Source organism: Orbicella franksi, chromosome 2, assembly GCF_964199315.1.
Source record: "Orbicella franksi chromosome 2, jaOrbFran1.1, whole genome shotgun sequence".
NCBI classification, from domain to species: Eukaryota; Metazoa; Cnidaria; class Anthozoa; order Scleractinia; family Merulinidae; genus Orbicella; species Orbicella franksi.
In genome coordinates, this window is record NC_138146.1 from 18,611,486 (window position 1) to 18,635,657 (window position 24,172).

Sequence of the window (24,172 nt, forward strand, 5' to 3'; positions counted from 1 at the left end):
TACCCGATATATATTTCAGTGTTGAAAAACTTCCAATCTGTGCTAATCAAAATAAATAATGTGATAAAAATTCAATAAAACTATTAGTAACTTGTTTTCATAAAACAACAGGCAAATTAAAACTACTAAATATACACTATTTCTAAAATTATTACATATCAAATCATAATCAATATTTTTAAAAATAATTTGGTCATAGTTTATTACAAATCCAGCCATGTGATTGACGCTTACATGGTGATTTCATCTCTGATCACGTGGGTTGACAAAAAAAGTAAAATTACAGTGAACTAGTTTTGGAGAACTTAACTTTTGTAAGACATGACCACGGCGTATTTCTAAAATTAAAACAATGCTGTCAAAGAAACTGGATAAAATTTAAGATTTAATTTTGTGTTTCTGTGATCACTTAAAACTATTATCAATAAAGATTTTTCACACGACAGGTCTGCTACTTGTCGTACATTCCTAATTCTTCGATATGGTCACGCATTCTGAGTTCTTACGACATGACCGCGTAGTCTCTTGGATATTGTCACGCATTCCCAGGTGACATGGCTTTATCTTTTAAATGCTGTAACATTTCCCAGTTTCTAAGACTCAGTCACGCACTGCCAGTTCTTTTCATGGTCACGCACTCTTGTAACGGTAATCATATTTTGCATGGCCATCGAATGGAACCTGGCGACCGTTAATAAGTGACTGTAAAAGCCACTCCAGTGAGACGATAGGAATCCCCAGACTCACAGCGTGTTTGACGCTTTCAGGAAGCTTGTTATCCTCGCAGATAACAACATCGCAATGATAATCAACGCGGCTTGGAATTTTGGTGACCATCTTACATCCCGCAGCAAGCAAAACGCTGGACCAAGTGTCTTTAAACTGCTGACTCCCGTGAAGATGAACCTTATTGATAGCAAAACAAAAAGTAAAATAAATATATGGCAAATTATTCTCCACACTGCATTTTCCTGTGGACTCAAAACTCTCATAAGCGTAGATTTAGTTATGGTCCCGGCTACGTATGAACAGCACAGTTTTCCTCCTTTAGTGGGCACCTTTTCTGGTGGCTGTTTACTCATGGCAGGTACCGAAAGAAGAGGAAAATTTGACAGTTCGTGCCTCGTTCCCAGAGCCAGATGACTTCCAGCTACCGCTACAGGGGAATCCTTGTTTACAATATTTGCTTCATTAGCATAAGCAATTCAGTTTCTGATGGAACTACAAATAACTCAGTTCTGAATATTGAAAGGTCATAGTACGATTAACTCTGCCAATGAATATGAGCCTGATGTATTGAATACTTTTTGTGCAACACGCGTTTAAAAACTCAAAATTTTACAAAGAATGTATGAGCTCATTAGCGCTTTTGCCACCCAGAAATTTTGTAGTTTTTGAAAGACAATATCTCCTTGAATATTACACCCAAAGAGCTAAAATTTCACCATGTATTAAGTTTCACTAGCTCTTTAGCTGCCTGGAGTCAATTCATATCTAACATGTTTCCTTCTGTAAGCAAAGTCGTATGCAAATGAGCAAAAATGTAAACAATGACATCAGCATGTATTCCCCTATGCGTGTTGGAGAAACAAGTGCAAATCCTGGCGAGTGGGAGTACCAGAGTGCACTCTAGAAAGTTGGCGCCACTGATGATCGTAGGAAGGGCTCAGCTTTCAGCGGTAGGACGTCTACTTCTTTGTTCCCAAGGTCTCCCTTATTTTCTTTCCCCTTTCCGCTCTCAAGAGTGGCGGGGAGAAATGCAACCATGGGAACGAGGTTGAAAAAACAAAAGCGCGCAACGCAACAACAAAACCATTTTCACACAAAACTATGTACGTGTGAGCTGAACTGTTTACTCAAGTAGCTTAAGGCCCGTCCACACTACACCGGAGAAATTTGAAAACGGAGGTTTCACTCTGAAAACGCATCAAATGCTTTCCCACCACACTGCGCCGGAGAAATTTGAAAACGCAACAATTACCGGACACTTTGGATTTGTCTTTCAGGAAAACTCGGGCAGAGAAATCTCACGATTATCGTGACGTCATCGTTTTCGAAAAACTCCTTTTTCAAAATGTTTTCCTTCAGCACTAAAACGCAAAGCCGGCGTATTCAAATTCCGCCGGTTTGAAGCACGTTTCCGAGAAGTTCTGTTTTCCTGAGATGACCCATGGGAGGTTGCCATGGTTACCCCCTTTATTTGCAGTTTTCCCACACTCGCTTGCCCATTGCCTGCTTTGCTGTCAATTGGCACCTACACTTTATTTGAATATTGCTTATCGACAAGTTAACTGACTGGTTAGTGTGGACGGTGGGCCTAACCATAGAAATAAAGCTGCGTTTTCAAATTCTTGCGACGTAGTGTGGACAAGGCCTTAGATATCGCATTGGTTAGTGCTATGCTATGCTTTAGGTCCGAACACACGGTGAAACAACGCGGTTGCTCGCCATCATTGCTGCCTGTAACGTCACGTGAAAACAACAGGCCCTTTGCACGATCCGGTCACATGGTGCAAAATCACATATGCTGGGACGAAAGTTGCACAGTGGGACTTCCAAAACAAAGCAACTCGTACCAGTCCACCTTGACTCGCCTTTGTTTTGGAAGTCCCACGGTGCAACTTGCGTCCCAGCATGTGTGATTTTGTACCATGTGACCGGATCTTTCAAAGGGCTTATTACCTGAAAGAGTTGGTGTAACTTAGAAATAGACCCTTTGCACGATCCGGTCACATGGTGCAAAGAACGCAAGTTGCACAGTGGGACTTCCAAAACAAAGGCGGGTCAAGGTGGACTGGTACGAGTTGTAGTCCCACTATGCAACTTGCGTCCCGGCATGTGTGATTTTGTACGATGTGACCGGATCGTGCAAAGGGCCTATTATTCGCAATGTTGCCGCGTGTCCGCGAGTTTAATTATTAACGGAAATCCACTCACCCGCATATCGCGTAAGATGTTTCTGCGTGGCCGACACTCCACTATTCCGCCTTCCTCTAAGCTTTCCCCTGCAGGAAGTAGATATCTCTTGTAGTCCAGACGACGATCACACGTGCAAGAGTCATTAATCCACATGTGCGACACACAAGGAATTCCAGAGGCCAGGGACTGGAAATACTTTTGAGTCCGCTGGTGTGTGTGCGAGATGAGGAAGCACTCCGTGCTAGAGATCTGGGATTGAGAAAATGACGACAGCACGACGCCGCCTCCGGCCTCGATCTGGCGTTTGAGATGGTCGCGATTGAACTCGATTCTCTCTGATTCGCTATCCGATTCCTCGGGTTCGTTTTTGTCCCTACCTACACCAGTCACTAGAAAAGCTAACCCCGCAAATATGTTTCTGTTGCCAGGCAGACAAGGTGATTCAACGGTGTCTTCTTTTCCGCTCATCTGTTTACGAGGCGAACGTCGCGTCGGAGCGGCGAACGGTTCATTGACTGTCGGCTTTGCAGGTGATTTTGCGCTGTACGACGACGACAGCCCTCTTTTAACTGGTCGTGTTTTGCTCGCAGCGGCAGCGCGTTGCTCATCAGAACTCGATTCACTTTCAGCAATCCTATGTCCCGCTCGTCTCGCTTGTGCTTTGACCTTATGCGATGACTTGTGTGTAGACTTGGGCGTTATGTCAGTGCTCGCAGTCGCAGCTTTTGTTAGTCTAGGACTCTCGTGCGTTGAGGCACGAGCGGCATTCTTTCCCCGAGCCCTCTCCTCACTTGAAGTGTCACTTGTGTCTTTAGAGCTTGTACTACCCGACTTCGTGATGTTGTGCATACTTGCCCCACTACTTGCAGCGCTTCCCTCCTTCCTCCTCAAGCTATGAGCACCAATACTGATGCTTGAGCCACTCGTAACATTAACGGAACTCTCGCTCGACAGAATGACCGCAGCTTGCGGTTCTGATAAAATAACTCTACTTCGAGGATACCGACTAATTGCGCCACTCTGGGTTTGTATCTCGTAACCGCGTGAATTTCCTTCTCGATAATGGCCGACGATGACTCCTTCCTCGTAAAAGTCATCCTCATCATTCCCTTGAGCCATGACACTTTGCCCCGCAGGAAGTAAATCTTTGATGATGAGGTTTTCCCTCGGTATCCTTCGTTTATCACCGTCATCAAATCTGACCAAGTACCGGCCGTTCTTGTACTGCTTTGTAGTGATTACTCCTGGATAGAAGTAACTGTCCAGCCACTTGGCCAACACGCGGGTTCCAGGTGTCAGAGATAAATCACTTGATGAGCTGCGTTTGAGATCTGCTTCCTCTTCCACAACGGGCATGGTGGCCTGTCTAGTAACCGCAGGGGTTTCTTCAACTGTGGGCTCATCCCTTCTCTGATGATCTTCGCCTATTCCATTTCCTGAATCATCCGAGCCTCTATCAGAACCACTCTTCTCAGATGTTGTCATGGCTAGTTGCTTGGTTGATGTCCTTCCAACTGATTTAGACGCAGACCTGGTGGTAACTAGCGATTTACCATTCTTAATTCGAGGAGAGCTTCTGCTTTGCTGTTGGTGCTCTTGCTGTTTTGGTGACTTTGAAGACAGCGTCAGACGCGAGCCATCGACAAGATCATGTACCTGTTCCTCCTCTTCCTCCTTGTTTTCGATTTGTGGTGCCAAGTCTTCTTCCCAGGTTAAGACCTCGACCACTTCGCCGGACTCCTTACCGACGACGCTGACTGTAACCACTCGTTGGACTTGAGTCGTTACTGTGGTAATAGTACGCATGTGAGTGATTTGCTTGTATTGCTTCGGTTCTTCCTCCTCCTTTCGCGCCCGTTTTGACCGTTCTACTGGTAGGTCGCTCTCAGACGATTCACCGCTTTCTTGACGCCCACGTTTGCCGCCAACTCCTTCTTGCAAAGAAGTAGGTTTTGATGTTCCTTCTTCCTCTCTGCGATCCTCAACTGATTGGTCGTTGGACAAGCTTGGGCCCTCAACAATTCTGTAAGTTGATGCATCACGAGTTTTAGTATTGCTATCGTCCTCCTCTCTTGACCTAATCTCTTTTCCTCGCGTCCCTCGAGGAGATCCCCTTCTTGGCTTTTTTCTTACTGGTTCAGGCGCCTCATCTTCGGCGGTAAACGCAAACGGATCGTTGTCTTTTTCCACGTGTACTTCTCTTTTCTTACTTTTTGCGATGGCCTCTCGAGCGTGACTGAATATTGATCGCGAGGGCTCAGAGGCACTGGGCTGGAGAAGGCCTGATCTGCCCGGCGTCGTGGAAATCGGAAGGGCAGGCTCGAAGTGAAAGACTGGTTCTGAACTTTCTGAGTCACTAAATGGGGAACCGTGACGCGGCATAGACACTGTGAGGGACTGGGGCCTAATCTGATCCAAAGAACCTGATGGAGCTACAAAGAAAATAAATCTGCGTAAACGAGTGGTATAAAACTCAAAAAATTATAAAACCTGTGCGTTATGCCATTTTAGGCGATTATGTTACATACAAAAGTGGTCTAATGGGGTGTTGTCTTGAATTTAGCACGAAACAAGTTTAGATCTCAAATTTGTTTCACAAAAAAGTCGGGCAAACTTTTGTCAAATTCTGTTCTTCTCTTGAAAAAAATACGTTGATAATTCATTACAATTTGTCGCAAATTCCAATAGCACCTCTTAAAAATCAAATGAAACTTCTAAAATGGAAGTTGAAACTATAGAAGAACAAAAAATTGATTGAAAGCCAATGAGATTCACAGATGGTAAAGTCAAGTTGGAGAATTTGACCATCTGCCAATAACGTCTCTAAGAGGGTATAATTATCAACCATTGGAAGGCAAGCTCGAGGTTCCTATTAACGTAGAAACCTAGAGTGGACTGTCTAAAGACCGACCTATCTATAAACCCCCCAAAATATATTCTTTTAAGAAACTCCACAAAAACATGAAACCACTTTTAAACCTGACAAGCTCCCGGTGCCGTCTGTCGATAATAGATGGCCCGTTTGTCGCCAAATAAGATAGCAAATTCACCTGATACATAACGATTCTGTGGGTTACGCTAAATGAAGAAAGGGGAGCGCTTGGTCTAAAACTAAAAGTCCAAATTATACCTTGACTGGACATGCCCGGCGTCTCTGTTACCACAGGCAGAACTACATCCGGGATAGTACTGCGTCTACTGCTCCTCTCCTCTGAGTCCGGAGTGTCGTAACGAACGGGTCTTATGGGGGGTGGGGTGGCAGACATTAACGGTTTCAGCGGCTCTTTTGGTAAAGAAAAATGAAACCCAGTGGCAGATTCGCTCGAGGTTTCGGAAAATATTGCCACTGGAAGCCGCGGTTTTGTCGGTCTCCTTGCGGGAATGTCTTTTTCAGGTGTACTTAACTGTTCTTTTTCAAGTTCGACGCGCCCACTTTCCTCGCTGGGAGCACCTCCCCCAGAATTTTCAGCCAAGAGGAGATTTTCAGGAGTTGTTACGACAGGATCAGTGGAAGGGTGGGAATCTTCCCCTATGGGAACTTTGTTGAAGGACATACCATCTCTGTCTGCAAGATTTTCAGGTAAGTCGCCAGACATCTCCACATTCTGCTTTTCTGGATTTAGCTTTCTATTTCCATCCTCTGGAGCATGAAACACTTTAGACTGTGGCTGCACCAACGGAGCCAAGATCGACTGACTGCTTGAGTCTTGTTTCGTCAGTGACGCCACCTCTTCCTTTTGAATTAGTTCAGCAGGCTTGTCCTCTCTGGCGTCATCTGCCGGCTCAACAACAATCACCTCCTGGTGCAATTCCTGTGAAAGTAAGCCTACATGTCCACCAAAAGAGGTTGCACATTCGAGAGTTGAATGACAAGCTGTGCATACATTTTAGTACATCATGATGAAGAAGATCTACTGGGCAACTCTTTTTTAAACTTAAAACAATCTGTTGGTCAGTCCTTGGCGTTTCAGTAGCAAGGAGTGACTTACAGTGTTTTTAATTTCCACTGGATGGGATCCTAGCCCATCATAGGGTTACCACCAGCATTAAATTTCTCTTTGCAATTCTTACATTTTCAACATGCAGTTGACTCCCGATAACTCGAACCCTCGCCAACTCGAACCTCCCGCTAATCGAAGTAATTTTCATTTCCCTTCAGGCCATTTTCTATGTAAATTTACCCTCAATAACTCGAACTTCCGATAACTCGAACCTTTTACTGTTTCCCCTGAAGGTTCGAGTTGTCGGGAGTCGACTGTACTTTCATTTTCAGCATCCTGAAGAATTGCCGAGCCCAAAACGTCTTGTTTATGCTATTAAACTATTGGACATTTTTAAGAGCTTTTTCAGTCTTATTTGTAGTAAACTGTCCTTAGACCAGATACATATGGGTTAAGACTTCACTACATGAGTAAAGTGGACTCAGGATACAGTTTTAATTAGCTCAGGATTACCTCATCAATCACCTCCATTGCAGTTGGTACCTGGTTGTCCGTGTCTGTTTGTGACTGGGTCAGGTGTAGAGAGAATGGCACCACTATGTCCTGAGAATCTTCAGCCATGTTTTCTTCTTCTACCATTGGCTGATCAGCTGATTTATCTGTTACAACATTACAAAGCTATTACTACCGCTCACTCTTGCCAGACCCAGAACTGACAACTTTTGATTCTCCTCCATAAGTACAATAAGACACTATCCCTAGTTGACGATTTTCTTTTTACTTTGTAAACAGTATGCTGACTGCCACCCACCCACCCCTCTCCAAAGAGGAGGTACTTTGCTGCATTCAGTAGGAGAGCAGGAATGGTCATCTAGATCTCGGACCTACATGCATGATCACCTTCCTCCACTCAGATTTAAATCATCTTATTACATAGCATTTTTGAAACGACTAAATACAGTGAAACCCTGTTAATCCAGTCACCAACAGGCCACAAAAATATGGCAGTATTAACGGGGTACCCTATTTAAGGAGTTCTTTGAATGAGAAAATGACTGACTGAGCTTTTGATTGGGCTAAAATAAAGTGGCCGTAATAATGAGGTGGCCATATTAATGGCATGACTGCAAGACAGGGCTGCCCTGTTCTGGTGTTGGATGGGCGATATTTTGTGACACTTCTTTTTGAGAGCTTTCACAGGATTTGTAGAACCTAGGTCACATGATATTTGCAACTTCATGATACAGACCAAAGATTCCAGACAAAAAAGTTACAACAACCAAAAAAAAATGTGGCTAAATGTAATTTAGGCTAAGTTAAACATGAGACAATGCTGGCCAGCAGTATCTCCCAGGGTTTTGGTGTGGGGTGGCCGGGGGTTTCGTGCAGGGGCACCACATGGTTTACAGTTAAGCTTCAGATGTCAAGTCATTCCGTGTTTGTTATCGCTATCGGGTAGTTCTCACGGTGCTTTTATTCCCGGCTCATCCCTCCCTCTAGTCATGGTAATTATGTGGGAAGTATCTGTGTTTCCACTGTTTTTTAGTGTGACGGTGCCGGTTGGGTGGTTGCCGCTCACAGGGTTGTCATGGCTACCCTATGGGTTCGGTTCGGTGGCACTCATGGCTTCACCCTCCTTTTAGGCACCACTCCCCAAGCTCATCTATTGTGGATGAGTGTAATACATAAGAATACATAAAAAACCTGAAATATCCTGCTGTTCTTGTGTAACAACTGGACAGAACATATCTTCACTCAACACGGGTTGTGTGGGACCTGGGATTAACACAGGACTTTCCTCTGTTCCTTTACCATTTCCATCATCTGGTTTAAAGGGATCTATTGCAAGAGATGATGGAGAAAGTGACAACTGGTTCCCTTGTGGTGCTTCCTTGGGACATTCTGCCTTGGAGATAAGAGGCACAGCTTCACTATTCTCGAAAAAACTCACATCCACTACTTGTACAGATTGTTGTTTGTTGGAATTAGATGCCTGCATCACAGCTTCTGCCTTTGTGCCTTGGGAACCTGAACTGCTGGAAACAAGTGCACTAACAACTGACTGCCACTGCTGCACCTGAGGTTGTGGCTCACCCCTAAATTGATCATCCCCTGATGACCCTTGTGATGAACTGGTACTCGATGATGACTTCTTTTCGTCGGTACCACCGCCTTGCTGGTGAACTTCTTGCTGTTGTTTTTGTTGCCATTGAGGTAACACCACTACCTCATCATCTGATGTCTCCTTGAATTTGAGGGGTGCAGGCCTCTCAAAATGTTTCTCTTGGTTCTCTGACAAATCAAATGACTGTACTAATTCTGCTGCGGCTCTTGATATCTCTGATGGTTCCCGATCAGCACTCAGTCTCTTACCCCCTGATTGAGCTACCTCATGACCCTCTTCAGTCTGCCTTTGAGAAGAACCCTTCTCAGTGTTGTTCTCTTTCCCACAAGAACTAAATAAATTGAAAATAAAATTACTCATATTTGCAAACATTAAATGCAGTTCAACCCCTATATCTACAGCCAACCTTGGGAAAATGGATAGTGGTCACTTAAAGGGGGCTGACCACTTAATAGAGGCTAAAACAATAGGAAATCCCTCATTGGGACTTTGAATACTGGTCGCCTAGTAGGGGTGGCCATTTAATAGGTGGCCGCTAAATAGGGGTTTGACTGTATTTATTAAATGCATTAACTATTTAGTACAATTTACACATCACTTTCCTTTTATTTTCCTTTGTCTTGCACTCATTATCAAACAGGTTTGAAAAATCGCAAATTAAACAAAATTGTTATGTTAAATTTAACATTGTGTAGTTCCAGAAAATATCCATACCTCCTGCATGGAAGGGATTTTTCCTAACACCTCCCCACCCCTCTGGAAATTCCAGTTAAGCTTCATACATTTCTTTAAATTTCTTGGTCTCATAGAACCCCCCATCCCCCAGGAAATTCCAATCCCTTCTATGGGGGGGAGTATGGATATTTTCTGGAACCGCACAATACAGCCACCCTTTAGGAAATGGATAGTGGACACTTAAAGGGGGCAAACAATAGGAAATCCCTCATTGGAACTTTGAGTACTAGTTGCCTAATAGGGGAGGCCATTCAATAGGTGACTGCTTACCAGTAATAGGGGTTTGACTGTATTTATTAAATCCATTAACCATTTATTACAATTTACACATCACTTTCCTTTTATTTTCCTTTGTCTTGCACTCATTATCAAACAGGTTCGAAAATCATAAATTAAACAAACTTGTTATGTTAAATTTAACACAATAATGTTTAACGATAAAATTTATTTTTCTTGTATAAAAATGTTTTCCACTGCTTATGTTTTGTGTAGTCTGAGATTATTCCCACTCAAAACAGAAGGCCAAACAAAGTTACAAAACTCAAATCAAAATTCTTGCTTATCCTGGGTTAGCTTAATCAGGTTTGAACAACCTGGGCCAGGAGCTCCGCTTTGAGGCTTGGCTAAATCTATTTATTAGTGTGAAGTTTATAGTGAAGTCTGAATTAACTATTAAGATGTTAAAGAACTTTAATTGTAATGCATGCTTGAAAAAGACGGTTGAATTTCAGCCACCTCTTCTGTAAATGAAATGAGGCAGCTGAAATCTCTCAGTCCATTTCACTAACAAAATAGCCGATTAACCTTATAATTTTCATGTACTCCTTCATTACTTCAAAAGCACTGGCTATTACAGAACCACACCCAGTTTGCTATTAACAAGCATGGTTGAGAAGTTGAAATCAGGTCTATGGCAAATCAAGTCCAGGTAGCTTGTGGATACATGTAGAGCTTGACTTGAATCCATGACCTATGGATTTCATGTCCACTCTGCCACGCTGCCTCTTCCTCTTGCATACATGTAACTGTGTGTTTTTTGTCTTCTCCAGTAAATTGCCCAGTTTTGGTATAATTTATAACTAGCCATCTGAAAATAACCTTGGGCTCATGCATGTTTATTGAAATGAGGTGGCAGCCCCCATCACCCTGGTGGTTTTTCTAGAGGTCTCCTTGTCCTGTCTAAGTTAGAGCAGTTTTTAATGGACCTTTTCAGCAATACAGCAGCCAGTTAGAGTTCTATTGTCTCAAATAGCTATTATGGGATGCTTAAGGGGCAAATACATATTAATTTACCCCCTAAGCATCCCACAATAATTATTGGAAACAAAAAAATTCAAAATGGCCGTCTTACCCCCTGAAAAGGTCCATTCAGTGTCTTATAACCAAAACCAAACCAATTACTTACCAATTGAAGGGGTGAGTGCAAAACCATGCTAAGTGACGATTTGGGTGAAAAAAAAATTTTCGTGAAAGGGCTTGAATTTTTGCATGCAGTCTTCAATGTAATAGAAAAACGTGGTCCTGTATTTTTGTCACTGGTTTTTACTTCGTTTATAAAGATGCCGCTAGGAAAACTGAGTGGTTTTTCTGCATACACAATATCTCGAAAACGAAGCGAAGCTTAGCGGAAAAACTACGGGACATTGTTAAACATACCTACACAAAACTGTATGGGAAATTTGGAGCGTTTTCGAGAAAGTTCACTTTTGATTAAAATACCTAGCGCCCTTTTCCCGCCGAGGTCTTCAAATAAACGAAGCCGGGCCTTTGTTATGATAAACAGAGCCGACCCTTTGTTATAATAGCCAAGCCAAGCCTTTGTTATAAGTCGAAGTCTCGCCTCGGTTTATTATAACAAAGGATCGGCCCGCCACGACCGCGAGGACTTTGATTTTACTTAGAAACCAGCAAAATGTCAATTTCACGCAACTTATATAAGCTCAAATTTATTGATTTCAGGTCAAAAGTGGTTAAAACATTGACTCATGTTAACGCGCGACGGCAAGGATGTTGATTTCTCTTAGAGAGCAGCAAAATGTCAATTTCACGCAACGTAAAAGCTCAAAAATGTCGATTTCAGGTCAAAAAAGGTTTAAATATTGATTTCATGTTAACCCGTGACGGAAAGGTTGTTGATTTCACTTAGAAAACAGCAAAATGTTGATTTCACGCAACGTATAAGCTCAAAAATGTTGATTTCAGGTCTAAATAGGTAAAAATGCTGATTTCACGTTAACGCGTGATGGCAAGGATGTTGATTTCACTTAGAAAACAGCAAAATGTTAATTTCACGCAGCGTATAAGCTCAAAAATGTTGATTTCAGGTCTAAATAGGTAAAAATGCTGATTTCACGGTAGCGCTTGACGGCAAGGATGTTGATTTCACTTAGAAAACAGCAAAATGTTGATTTAACGCAGCGTATAAGCTCAAAAATATTGATTTCAGGTCTAAATAGGTAAAAATGCTGATTTCACGTTAACGCATGACGGCAAGGATGTTGATTTCACTTAGAAAACAGCAAAATGTTAATTTCACGCAGCGTATAAGCTCAAAAATGTTGATTTCAGGTCTAAATAGGTAAAAATGCTGATTTCACGGTAGCGCTTGATGGCAAGGATGTTGATTTCACTTAGAAAACAGCAAAAGTTGATTTAACGCAGCGTATAAGCTCAAAAATGTCGATTTCAGCTCTAAATAGGTCAAAATGCTGATTTCACGTTAACGCGTGACGGCAAGGATGTTGATTTCACTTACAAAACAGCACAATGTTAATTTCACGCAACGTATAAGCTCAAAAATGTTGATTTCAGGTTTAAATAGGTAAAATATGGCGGCCGGAAAATAGTGTTAACATCTGGAACTTACTTTGGTTATCTGGGACAACGACTATCTGCACTGAACAAATAAACATCAAATTAGCACTTTTCCAAATACAGCAACGTCTTAAATGGCTAAAAATCACGAGATAAATACATATTTTTCGACAAACGCGATCGTAGCTTTATGTCACGCACCGCCTAACAGTTTAACAAATTAACCCTTCTGCGCAACGTATGGGTCTCCATACATCTGCATGTCCGCTGATCCCAGAAGTTCAAAACACTACAAATCATGCCGATATGAAATAAAATCAAAGCAACCTGGATCACAGATCTATGTTACAATCGATCGCTACTTGTTGGCCATTATTATCTTTAAATGAAAAAAGCCGAAACAATCTAGTTACCAGTTCGAGAAACGTGAGCAGAACGTGATCGCAATGCATGCCGGGAAGGGTCTTTACACCTCGTGCGCGGGAAAACATGGCGGTCGATACAAGACAAATTTTATAAGTCAAAAACCAGTTCTGGCTTTCCAAACTTTGACACTAGCAACGCTTGGCAAATGGGCCACAACTCATGAGAGGGTATTTTTCTTGGGCAAGAACTGCTCTTGGACTTTGCTGCCTGGCTCGATCTGACTTCGAACGCCGATAACACCATTACGGTATATCAGCTACCTTCGAAGTTTCAGAACACATTTTGATTCTTTAAAACGTGCTGATGACTTACGGGTTTATCGAGGCTTTATGATGCCTCTCAACCACCAGGCAGGCACACAAGGTACTTTAACACAATGCTTAAGATATTAGTTGACAGAGGTCTAATGCGGCACATCTCTTTTTAGTTCGATGGTATTTCGTTTGCCACTCGATCGATTCACGTGTTGTGCTCACGTCACAATAGCCGATGTAAACAATCTGTTCCCAGATTTCCGCTCTATATATGCTGTGAGATTTGATTTTGACTTCATACACTATAAACAGTCTGCCTGTTTGCTGTTCAACAAATAAACTCCTAAAGACATGGCTAGGAAAAGCCAAGTATTTTTGCATACGTTATAACTCGAAAACGAAGCAAAAACCAGCGACAAAAATACAGGGCCACATTTTTCTATTACATTGAAGACCACATGCAAAAATTCAAGCCCTTTCGCGAAAATTTTTTTTTTCACCCAAATCGTCACTTAGCATGGTTTTGCACTCACCCCTTCAATTAGATTTGTCAGCCAATCTCAAACCATAATAACACCAAACCAAAGTAATTGCCTGATTTCTTTTGACACTCAATTGAAAATTGATATAATGGAATAATAAATACTCTTAATAGCGGAGCTCCGGCAGCCCGAAGGGCCGCCAAGCGGAGCCCCATACTCATATAGGAGAGAAAAGGAAACCCATGAGTTGATTTTCTCATGGTCATCATGGCTAGCGGTATTGCTCGTGGGCGCGTACGCACGACGGCGACGACGACGGAGTCGCGCAACATGGCCACCATACTCCAAATAATAGGTTGACAGAGACATGCAGCCTTGGTTTACCGTGTACTTCTTTGATATTGGACATCCATGTTATGATCAATTGACACCTGTCAAAACAAGGTATCCGCTGACCAGTATCACGTGACCATATCGCGGGCTCAAGTTTACAGCTTATCGAGGTCGCGTGTTTTTTTGAAGTTGACCGCTGACCAAGTGCTGGTTTTCGATTGGATTGTGGGCTCATCTCAGGTTAACTTGTTGAAAACAGGGCAGGATTGTTCAGAAGCCGGTTAACGCTACCAAGGATTAAAAGTTAACCAAATTATAACTTTTTTTTCTATACAAATGTTTTTTGGCTGCTTTGTTTTGTATATACAGTGATTATTAAAGCTCAAAACAGAAGGCCAAACAATATACAGAGAACCGCGCCGCAAAGCTACAAAACTGAAATCAAAATTCTACCTTTCTCCTGGGTTATTTGACTCTGAACAACGCGGCCCAGGAGCTACGCTTTTAGGCTGGCCTAAATCTATATATTAGCCCTTTCTTTCATTACCTGCTGGTTTTCTCTTCTGCTTGCTCCTCCTCACTAGCAGTGGGAGAAGATGGATCCAAAGCTGGAATTGAGTTGTACACTTCTGGTGAAGGTGACACCTTGTCAGATGATGAGGATGATGTCTCTCTGACACTTGGCTCTCCAGAGAACTGCAAGCTCTTAAATGCAATATTGTCAATTGGTGTCCCCTGGGAGGGAGGGGTATAAAGAAAGTGACCACCTTCCACGGGTGTTGACGTCCGCTGCTTAGTGGTAAGGACTTTCTTGTAGAGTGATTTCTCATGGGGATTTTCCTGAGATCTGCTTTGTCCATCCACTGGAGTCGATCGGAGTTGTGGAGAAAAGTTCAAGTGAGATAAATCTGATGTCTTGCCTCTTTCCTGGTGGCCTTGAGAAGAAGCGAACAAGTCTTCTTGTGAAGAACATACTTCAGATTCTTCCTTATCACTTTGTTCCTCCTGCACACTAACCAACTTGTAGCCAGTGACTTTGCTGTGTATTTTCTCCTGATCTTTACTGCCAGCACTGGTGCTGCTGCTATCGCTTGTTGACTGCGTCCGAAGCATTGGATGAAGTGGAAGGTGTTTACGTACTTCTGGGGATACAGGGAAGCTGCTTCCACTTGATAGACTTGATAGATCTCCATGGTAACTACTACTGCTGATAGTTGATCCTTGTTCAGATTTATGTCCTATGCATTAAAGACATCAGAGTTCAGAGGTAAATGATGTACCAAAACATACTAAATGTATAATGAACTACATGTCGTTTAGCTCAACTGACATGTGGATATGGTAGGCCCCGGGCTTATTCTTGTTCAAAAGCCTTTGTCGATCACTTATATTTGCGACTGAAAACTTTTTTTTCGCCAAGTTGCCAGCCAGGCAAGTATGTCATCAAGTAAGTCAGATGACATACTTGCCCTGGCAAATTTTTACGTGCCCTTTCAATAGGAAAGAACGGGGACTGAACAACATGTCAAATGGAAAGTTTACTTTTTTATCATTTTCATGTGACCAGTCTCCCAGAACATCATGTCCGTAGTTGTGGCTGTCAGTGGACACAGAAAATCAGTGGTTGACAAAATGAAAATTGAGCCTGCAATGATTTCATCCCTGGAGAATACCACATTATCCAATATGACTGGGACCAAAATCACGATGATTTTATCATGAAAGAAAGCTGCAAATCTTTCTCTGTTTTCTAAAAGTCCAAATGGAAGCAGAATGCAGGGAACTCATAAGAAACTTTAAGAAATGTTTTTTTTTTCTGGTAGAGTCAAACTAAACTCTATAGTTGTCATATTGTTTGGTCATCCTTATTATTTTTCAGTCATCTCAGACTACCAGATGACTGCAAACATGGATCCCTGATATAAGACTACTCTGTGTTAACACTCAGTACCCCTCAGTAGCACTGAGATGTAACTGAACCATCAAATGCGTAATGACATCAAAAACAAAGCAAGTTCAACAATCATAGCTAAATCATCGAATGAACAACAAAAGTTTTAAATTAACTGCAAAAAAAACAAAACAAAAAAAACAATTTGTCTACTTCTAAGAGGTGATAGTTGAATTAGCTTTCACAGCCTGATCACCTTTAAATAGGAAACGATGAGAGGAGAAATTTGAATTCTTGATTTCCAGTAGCTAAGTGCCTATGAAGGTTGGGTGATTAACACAAGTCTTACCTATACTAGAAGAGCTTGTTGACTTTCTCTCTTCTTCCATCAGGGCTGTGGATGCTTCACTTACATCAGCACCAACATCTCTCCCTTCCCCCACAATACCAGTTGATGCTTGGCTATAGTTATCACTAGATTCATGCATGCTACCTCCACTGCCATGACTGGTGTCTGCACCCGACAGTGGTGCATCTTGCACAACCTGCACCACAAACTTCTGTCCTTTCCACTGGTCATTATTAGTGACAACAGCTTCAGGGCGAATCAACCTTGGAATAGTATCACTTGATGATGATGAAGATGGTTCCTCTGAATGAGGCGATTCTTCTTCATTTGTACTGGGATCCTGGCCATTGTTCTCATTATCATCTTCATCATCACCACCACCCCCATCACCTCCACCACCACCACCACCCCCACCATTATCACCACCACCACCCCCACCATTATCCCCACCACCACCATCACCTCTGTCGTCATCACCGCCACTACCATGACCTCCCTCCCCCGGCTGGTCCCCATGCCCCTGTTCCCGACTTGGATCCCCTTCTTCCTTTCCATAACCCTCTCCGCCAGCCGTAGGACAACTTAGAGCAACAGGATGTCGAGGAACAGACGAATCATTCCTCGAATTACAAGCTGAAGAGTCAGTTCTGTTCGACAATCGAAAGATCGGCAGCTGCTTTATGATCGATAAATGCTGATCGCTGTCAGATCGGCCCAGTTGCTGCGATTCATCGGCCTGGGAATTCTCAACCAAAAAGCAAGGAGGGCTAACATCAAATTCTTCCGGACTGAAATCCATTCTACGTTCACGAACATAACAATAACAATGAAAACAATTTCTTCGTAGAATCAAACCGAACCGCGCTTCATTTGCCTGGGCTCGTAACATCCCATGGCTCCTTGCAAACTCAATCCTCAGCTCGCGAAGACTTTTGGGAAGGCCGCTTTCCAAGATGGCGTTTCGTGTGGCACTTAGGAGATTTGGTGAGCAATAATGTTATATTGCCGTTACTGCAATTGGTTATCCTTTAGATGTAATCATTTGCCACGTTATCAGCCATAGTAGGAAATTCATTTGTTGTTCAACTGGTTAGCTATTAGTGTAATTTTCTTGCAAAATACATGTACAGTATGGGGCCCAGTTCTCGGCCACAAAAAACGTAAACTTGTATTTGTTACCTTGGAATAGCCGTAAGGACTTAACATTCCACGCATAACTAGCTTCAGCATTCAGTTTACACATGTAGAGCTATCGAATGCTCAACGCTGTTTTCTCCCGAGTAATAACGAAAATGGAGGTTTCGTTCGTGGGCCCAGTTATCGCCCAGCGGGCCCAGCTCTCGGCCACAAAAGAGTGCACGCGATTCCTCAGAATGAACAACGCTTTATTACCATTTTTTGTTGTTAAATCACTTATAAGGCTTGTGTTTTGATATTTCGATCACAAATTATCCTTAAAGAGCTTTGTTTCATGTTAGAAAAGGAAGTTTTTTGCACACCTAGTTTTTCTCTTAAGTGCAGTCAAGCGACGCTAAAAAAGAGTTGGGTATTTAAAACGGGGTTAAGTCAGAGCTCATAGTTTTCAGCATGCCACCCCATTACAGCTTTACTTTTACAACTGACTTGACACGAATACTCCACACAAAACTATGAGCGCTTTTAGTGTTGAAGGCGAGCAGGGTGGCCCAGAATAGGCAAATACGCAAAAGTACTAAGGAAATATTGAGGAGTGAATTTAGGTCAAAGAATTAAACAGGCCAGGAAAAGTTTATATTTAACAGATAGCTTTATCACCCTACATCCTTTATGCAAAGAATTGGCTCATTTGGGCTTTCTAGACAGACAAAATATAAACTTGAATTAAACCATGTAATTTGAGTAGCTGTAAACAAACACGTTTTCGGGGAAACCAAATTCACCTACCTTCGCGTCACTTCAACGTGCTCACAGAAAAACTTGGCAGAATGGAAGACAAGGAATCAAGCTGCCTCTGGAAACAATTGCTTTTTATTCAGATTTGTGGCGCAAAAAATAAACGCTGAACAAAAAGTGGCTGAGAACTGGGCGTGGCCAAGAACTGGGCCCCACACTGTACATGTCTGCACTGACTGGATTCTGGACATAGGCCTATAAACCTCCAGTTTCCAGATCGATAGTATACTCAAAGAAGATATTTACCTTTGGAGACTGTACCTTATAGCTAGAAGTATATATACACTAGGGCTTTTGTCCATTATGTTTTGGTTGGCTAATTTAATGTATTACCTTTACTGGTAAATGAAAGCACTAGTTTCCAAAAGCCATTGAACAAAATGAATTATTTTGCTATTTCTGCCACAGTTACAGCAATAATGAAACAATGTTATAGCTTATGCAGTTGTAGTTTCCTGCACAGATGGTTCGAATTATAAACTCTTAATCACTCACATTCTACCAACACTCATAACTCGAGGATTTAATGGCAGACAGCATGTTCTCTCCAGATTCCCTTTCACATGCACTAATGGGTAAACGCTACAACTGTGTAACAGCGGGAGACCGGGTAGCCTGCAACAGCGCTTTCATTAGAAGCCGGCTACTGCTGGAGCTCTGGCAGTTGTGAGTCATTGAGTCACCAGCTACTTGGCTGTGTTTGTTGACAAAAACTTCAAAAATATAACTCTTGTAATATTTACTGCCTACCTATTTCTCAGTTCAAATAAACTGATAAAATATTTCTTACATTTGCCTTGAATGTTCATGTATATAAAAGCGTACACATCCATCAAATGCAAATGCAAATTGCAAAACAGTCAGCCATTTTTAGCAGTATCGTAATAAAACTTAACCTTGCTTTTAAACTATTACCATGTGGTTGGTCGAGAAAAGATGGCAGCAAAGTGCACACCCATATACAGTCTGGACAGACTGATTTGTTTACGTTCTTTTGAAAGCAAAACAGGTACTTTGAATAAATTTCTTTGACTTCTGAATTGTTCTTTTATAAACCTATTGTGTTCTTCTTTGCTTACGGATGAATATCAATTGCACAAAACGAAATGCTTCATTCCAATGATGAAATTTCGCCAGTCAACCCAACTGATTCCAAAACTATACGGTCTGAAGTCGCAGATAAGGCCTCGCCATCTTTGCAATTTTTGGAAAGTCGTGAGCCACACAAAGGGCCATCAATTGAAGTAATGAAAGACTTTATTTGTTCATCGTTTGGAAATTCATTCCACAAGCCTGTTCACAGTTTTTACACTTGCAGAAATTTGTGAAGGAAGCCGATGCACTTCGATAACCCAGACAGAGATAAATCATTTACGGGCAGTGAGCGAAAAAGATTGGTTCCAGCATATATTCATCATTGACTTTACTAACTTTGATGCCCAGAAAGCTGGAAATCTTAATTCCAAGAGTTTAAACTTCAAAATTTTCTGGGGAAACATGCCCCCAGACCCCCCCCCCCCCCCCCCCCAAGCAAAGGTTATATATCCTGAGCCTCCTACCTTTATACTGGCAGACATCTACTTCAAATGTTACTGAAAGCACTGTGCAAGCCAATCTACACTCCGCAACTTTGCCACTCAGCTTGTAATTGCCTAATGTAACTTTTAGTGTAACACCCCATGCACTGTTTTGTCCAGCTTGTCTCATAATGGTACAGCAAAACTGCAAAACAAGAAACACAGACATTGCTTGTTGTAACAGCACCTTATAGATCCAGTAAATGTTTTTGACCTTCTCATCTTCATGTTGATCGATCAGCAACTGGCTAACTTCAGCCCACCAATCACTCAGTGCTTCTCAGAAATGACCTGTTTGGTACATGTACATTTTAAAAGGCAGGGGCTAATGAATTGTCTGCTCACATTCTTATTATTCCTGAAGGACTCAGCTTAGAGCAAGTGGGAATTCGTCACAACTATACTGGTACCAGGAAAAATCTTTTGATTGACAAAAATACTAAGCTTATTTGTCAGGGATTTACTGGGAAACAGGTGAGAAGTAGTTTACATAGAGGACAAAATACCAGCTCTTCCATTTGTTACATAGCACAATTTACCTGAAGACAAGAATTGAATCTCATGTTCAGCAGTGTAGAACTGATGATCCACCTTAGTGTTCACAATATAGATTCCTGGATATTGTATCCAGAACATTTTTGTACACTGATTTGTATCAAATATTTTTACTAACAAAAATAATTTGGTTTAATATATTATACAAGGTTAAATTTAATCCAAGCAGTTAATGACTAAATCTTTTTAAAGTTACATGTACAATTTTTGTTCTGAATGAGGTTTCTTGTGCATTTCTTTCTGAGTTTTGAATAGTATTTTGCAAGGTTTTTATGTTGTAGTTTTCTTTGTGCAGACTGTTATTTAGCTGTGACATTGTTATGTTGATTTTCTAATGTGTGCTTTATTTTAACTAGGGGACTTTTCACAGTGAACAATCCATTGCTTATGGAACACAGATGGTTGGAGGTGTGTCACCAGGGAAAGGTGGCCAGACACACTTGGGGCTTCCAGTATTTGACAGTGTAAAAGAGGTAATAAAAATATTCATCATAGCTTAGCGCTTTACATGCAACGTGAATGATGAATGTTGAACACTTGTCTCTTCAGGCTAAGGATGCTACTGGTGCTGATGCTACAGTGGTGTATGTGCCACCCCCATATGCTGCCGCTGCTGTTTTAGAAGCAATTGACGCTGAAATTGGTTTAATTGTATGCATAACAGAGGGAATACCCCAACAAGATATGGTCAAAATCAAACACACATTAGAACGACAGGAAAAAAGCAGAATGGTTGGTCCCAATTGTCCTGGAATTATCAAGGTTGGTAGACAAACAATTCATAAGAATAAGTTTACTGTTTATTAAGTAATGTTTAAATTATTCAATATTGCAGGTAATTTCTTGCCATTTTTGGGTTCTAATTTGTAAATTTGTTGCCTTGCAGCCAGGACAGTGTAAAATTGGTATTATGCCTGGGCACATTCACAAACTGGGAAAAATAGGTTGGTATATAACCAATGAAACTGAATTAAATTGTGTTTCTATTTCTTCCAGCACTTACCTAATTAGGTCCTCCTTATTTTGCTACTCTGCCTGGCTTAGAATAATCAAGAAAGTACGAGTTACAGGTGTGTTTTTGTTGCTAAAGCAAGTGAGACTTTTTTGTTTGTCTGTTAAAGGTATTGTTTCAAGATCAGGAACTCTAACATACGAAGCTGTTCATCAAACGACAGAGGTTGGGCTTGGACAATCTCTTTGTATAGGTAAGAAGCAAAGTTCAAAATAGATCCTATTTTGCAATCTTCATTTTTCTTTACATTTTCATGGTGGAGTTTGAATTCTAAACAAAATGTAAACAACAATAATGTTGAGTATCAGTTTTGCAGCAATTGTCCAACACTTCCAACAGCACCATTTATACATCTTACCTGCAGGTATTGGTGGAGACCCGTTCAATGGTACAAACTTCATGGATTGTTTAGACGTTTTCTTACAAGATCCAGAGACGGAAGGTTTGATTTGTGTTACACAATCATTATGCTCTGTCTTCTCATTGACTGCCATGTTCCCTGTAAAATCTGGACCCACTTTACTCTTACTGGCAATTTAATTATTGTTTGTAAGTGATATTTCCAAAGAATGATCTGATTAACACTTTCATTTCTTGTTACATTATCAATACAGGGCTGTCATTATGTTTTGATTCACCTGCAGCCTTGATCTTCACACCCGTAACAAATTTGTAACTTAATGGTTGAATTGTATCAACTACAGGCAAGTTCACCCATAACATTTAGAGCCCAGTCAGCCGTCACAGATCTTATGGGTCATGGCCCTTATTAACAGCCCTGCAGCAAGTACAAATTATGAAAAAAACAGTCAGTACAGAGAGCTTGACTCTGATATGTTTTGTTTCACTGTAGGCATCATCCTGATTGGTGAGATTGGAGGTGGCGCTGAGGAAAGAGCAGCAGAGTATCTTCAACTGCATAACACAGGCGAGAATGCCAAGCCTGTGGTATCATTCATTGCTGGAGTCACGGCACCTCCTGGAAGGAGAATGGGTCAGGATTACAAGATATTTTGGTTGTTTATTTTTAGTCACTTTTTAAAATCATTTTTTATTTATAGGTATCCAATGTGTACAGACGGCTTGGCAGAGATAGTCTTGTGCACATATTGTGGTATTGTGCAATGTGTATTTAAAAATCAGTTCGTAATGAAATTAACAGTATTGTGTTATACCACTGTAGGTCATGCTGGTGCAATTATTGCTGCTGGTAGAGGAACTGCTGAACATAAGGTAGTCAAAGGAAAAATGGAACTCGTACATGTCCTGTGTGTTGCATGTTTTATGCCTCATGGGTGTAGGCTTATCTACATTACAACTATAATGATGAACTTTTTGTTTCAGATTAAAGCTTTAAGAGATGCAGGTGTCAGGGTGACTTCATCTCCAGCTCAAATGGGTTCCACACTGAAAAAGGTAATGTTGTAATGCTGACATGTACATTGTTAATAAAGTGGCAAACAGAAAAAGGAAAACTTGAAAAGATCAATGTGAAAAACATCTTTCTCAAGTAGAATTTACACGACTGTAAGTTGGTTTGGGGTAATTTAGAACCTGTGTCCATTTTACACATGTTCAGACCACCTGTGTTAAAAGGTTGTATGCACAGCTGACTGTATTTTTCAAAATGCTAACAAATTTGCATGCAGTTTTTCAGCAGAGCAGGACAATTTTAAAGAGCTCATTGCATGGTGAAATGTTTATTTTGCCGAGAGCTACGACAGGTTGAATCGCCTAAAATAGCCTGGATCATGAACCTTACGACAAAAAAATTGAAAATTGTTGTAAATGTCTTTGTAAAATAAATATTCTTCTTTTCAGGTTTTTGAAGAGCGACACAATGCTGAGAAGATGTAATAAGTGATTCATTCCTCTTTTTAATCATATCTTTGCTCAAAAGACTTGCTTTTATTGATTCGACGCGTTTGTGATTTCTTTGTGTGACACACTGCATAGACTTGTTTACAGGTGTCATGCATGGTGTTTAAGTCACATAACCGTCGAGGAATGTGTTACTATTGTATCATCAAGACGACAGACTGAAAACAAATTTTTTATGAGCTCTATTGCTTAACACTTGATATATTGAAGACGGGAGTGAAAATGAATTTAAAGGTGCTTTTTTATTGAGGAAGGACACCTTTTCTGTTATTACCTAATATCAAAGGAGTATCTGGTGTTATCTGTTCTGGTTTACAAAACTACCTTCTGTATCAAAAGTAATTGTCTGTCCGTCAATTCCGCTGGGCGAATCAATTATTTCTTTGTATGCATCCAATTCATTTAAAGAATTGGTTGCTCTAAGTGTACAGTTATGTCTTGTATTCAGGAACTGCTAATTCTTTAACAGTACAGACTCCAGTCAGTTAGAGAGGAAGCTGACCAATAAACCTATATGTACTGTTTTAGCTTTGTTTTGCCACGTACTGTACGGTTATCAATACATGCACATCCCTCCTCAATCCTTCTCGGCAGAATACACACATTTCACGAGTAACGCTACGGCACACTCTTACCTTACTTCTTACTCCCACTTTGTGGAGATTGCAGAATAGCATTTCTCAGTGAAACAAAAGAGCTCTAATTCAAGGGTATGCCGGCTGTGTTCTCACAAGAGCTTCAACAAAGCTTGCTATGGCTGGCAGGTAGGTATTTCCTTCACAGGTTTAAAGTTTCTTCTCTATAGCGGCTTATATTGAGCCATTTTGTGTTCTGTCGTAACGTAACTCGCGCGGAAAAGGGAAAAATTAGTGCTAGTTTGTATGGGATAAATCGAGTCGATAGATCAGGATAGATGACATCTTTCCCTGGCTGGCAGTGTTCTTCA

General features: G+C 41.3%; 2 protein-coding genes across 2 annotated transcripts; one reads left to right on the forward strand and one right to left on the reverse strand.

The window, feature by feature from the left end:
• Positions 1-116: 116 nt before the first annotated feature.
• On the reverse strand, positions 117-17,177 carry LOC145478392 (uncharacterized). The gene is made up of 7 exons (XM_081456408.1): positions 16,270-17,177; positions 14,577-15,267; positions 8,565-9,316; positions 7,374-7,519; positions 6,050-6,731; positions 2,938-5,351; positions 117-906 (listed from the first exon to the last, which is right to left on the reverse strand). The coding sequence occupies exons 1-7, from the start codon at positions 17,156-17,158 to the stop codon at positions 631-633; spliced, it is 5,850 nt and encodes a 1,949-aa protein (XP_081312534.1). The 5' UTR covers positions 17,159-17,177; the 3' UTR covers positions 117-630.
• Positions 17,178-23,750, forward strand: LOC145478415 (succinate--CoA ligase [ADP/GDP-forming] subunit alpha, mitochondrial-like). The gene is made up of 11 exons (XM_081456442.1): positions 17,178-17,253; positions 20,143-20,252; positions 20,690-20,806; positions 20,883-21,095; positions 21,220-21,277; positions 21,455-21,538; positions 21,710-21,787; positions 22,199-22,339; positions 22,529-22,578; positions 22,690-22,761; positions 23,167-23,750. The coding sequence occupies exons 1-11, from the start codon at positions 17,223-17,225 to the stop codon at positions 23,200-23,202; spliced, it is 990 nt and encodes a 329-aa protein (XP_081312568.1). The 5' UTR covers positions 17,178-17,222; the 3' UTR covers positions 23,203-23,750.
• Positions 23,751-24,172: the final 422 nt, after the last annotated feature.

Excerpts from the sequence above, each read along its gene's own strand:
- LOC145478392 (XM_081456408.1), bottom strand. The coding sequence starts at position 17,158 with ATGTTACGAGCCCAGGCAAATGAAGCGCGGTTCGGTTTGATTCTACGA. Across the intron at positions 5,352-6,049 it reads GCCGGGCATGTCCAGTCAAG|CTCCATCAGGTTCTTTGGAT; the intron begins GTATAATTTGGA and ends TTTTCTTTGTAG. Across the intron at positions 907-2,937 it reads ACATCTTACGCGATATGCGG|GTTCATCTTCACGGGAGTCA; the intron begins GTGAGTGGATTT and ends GCTATCAATAAG.
- LOC145478415 (XM_081456442.1), top strand. The coding sequence starts at position 17,223 with ATGGCGTTTCGTGTGGCACTTAGGAGATTTG. Across the intron at positions 21,539-21,709 it reads TGGACAATCTCTTTGTATAG|GTATTGGTGGAGACCCGTTC; the intron begins GTAAGAAGCAAA and ends TCTTACCTGCAG. Across the intron at positions 22,579-22,689 it reads GAGGAACTGCTGAACATAAG|ATTAAAGCTTTAAGAGATGC; the intron begins GTAGTCAAAGGA and ends TTTTTGTTTCAG.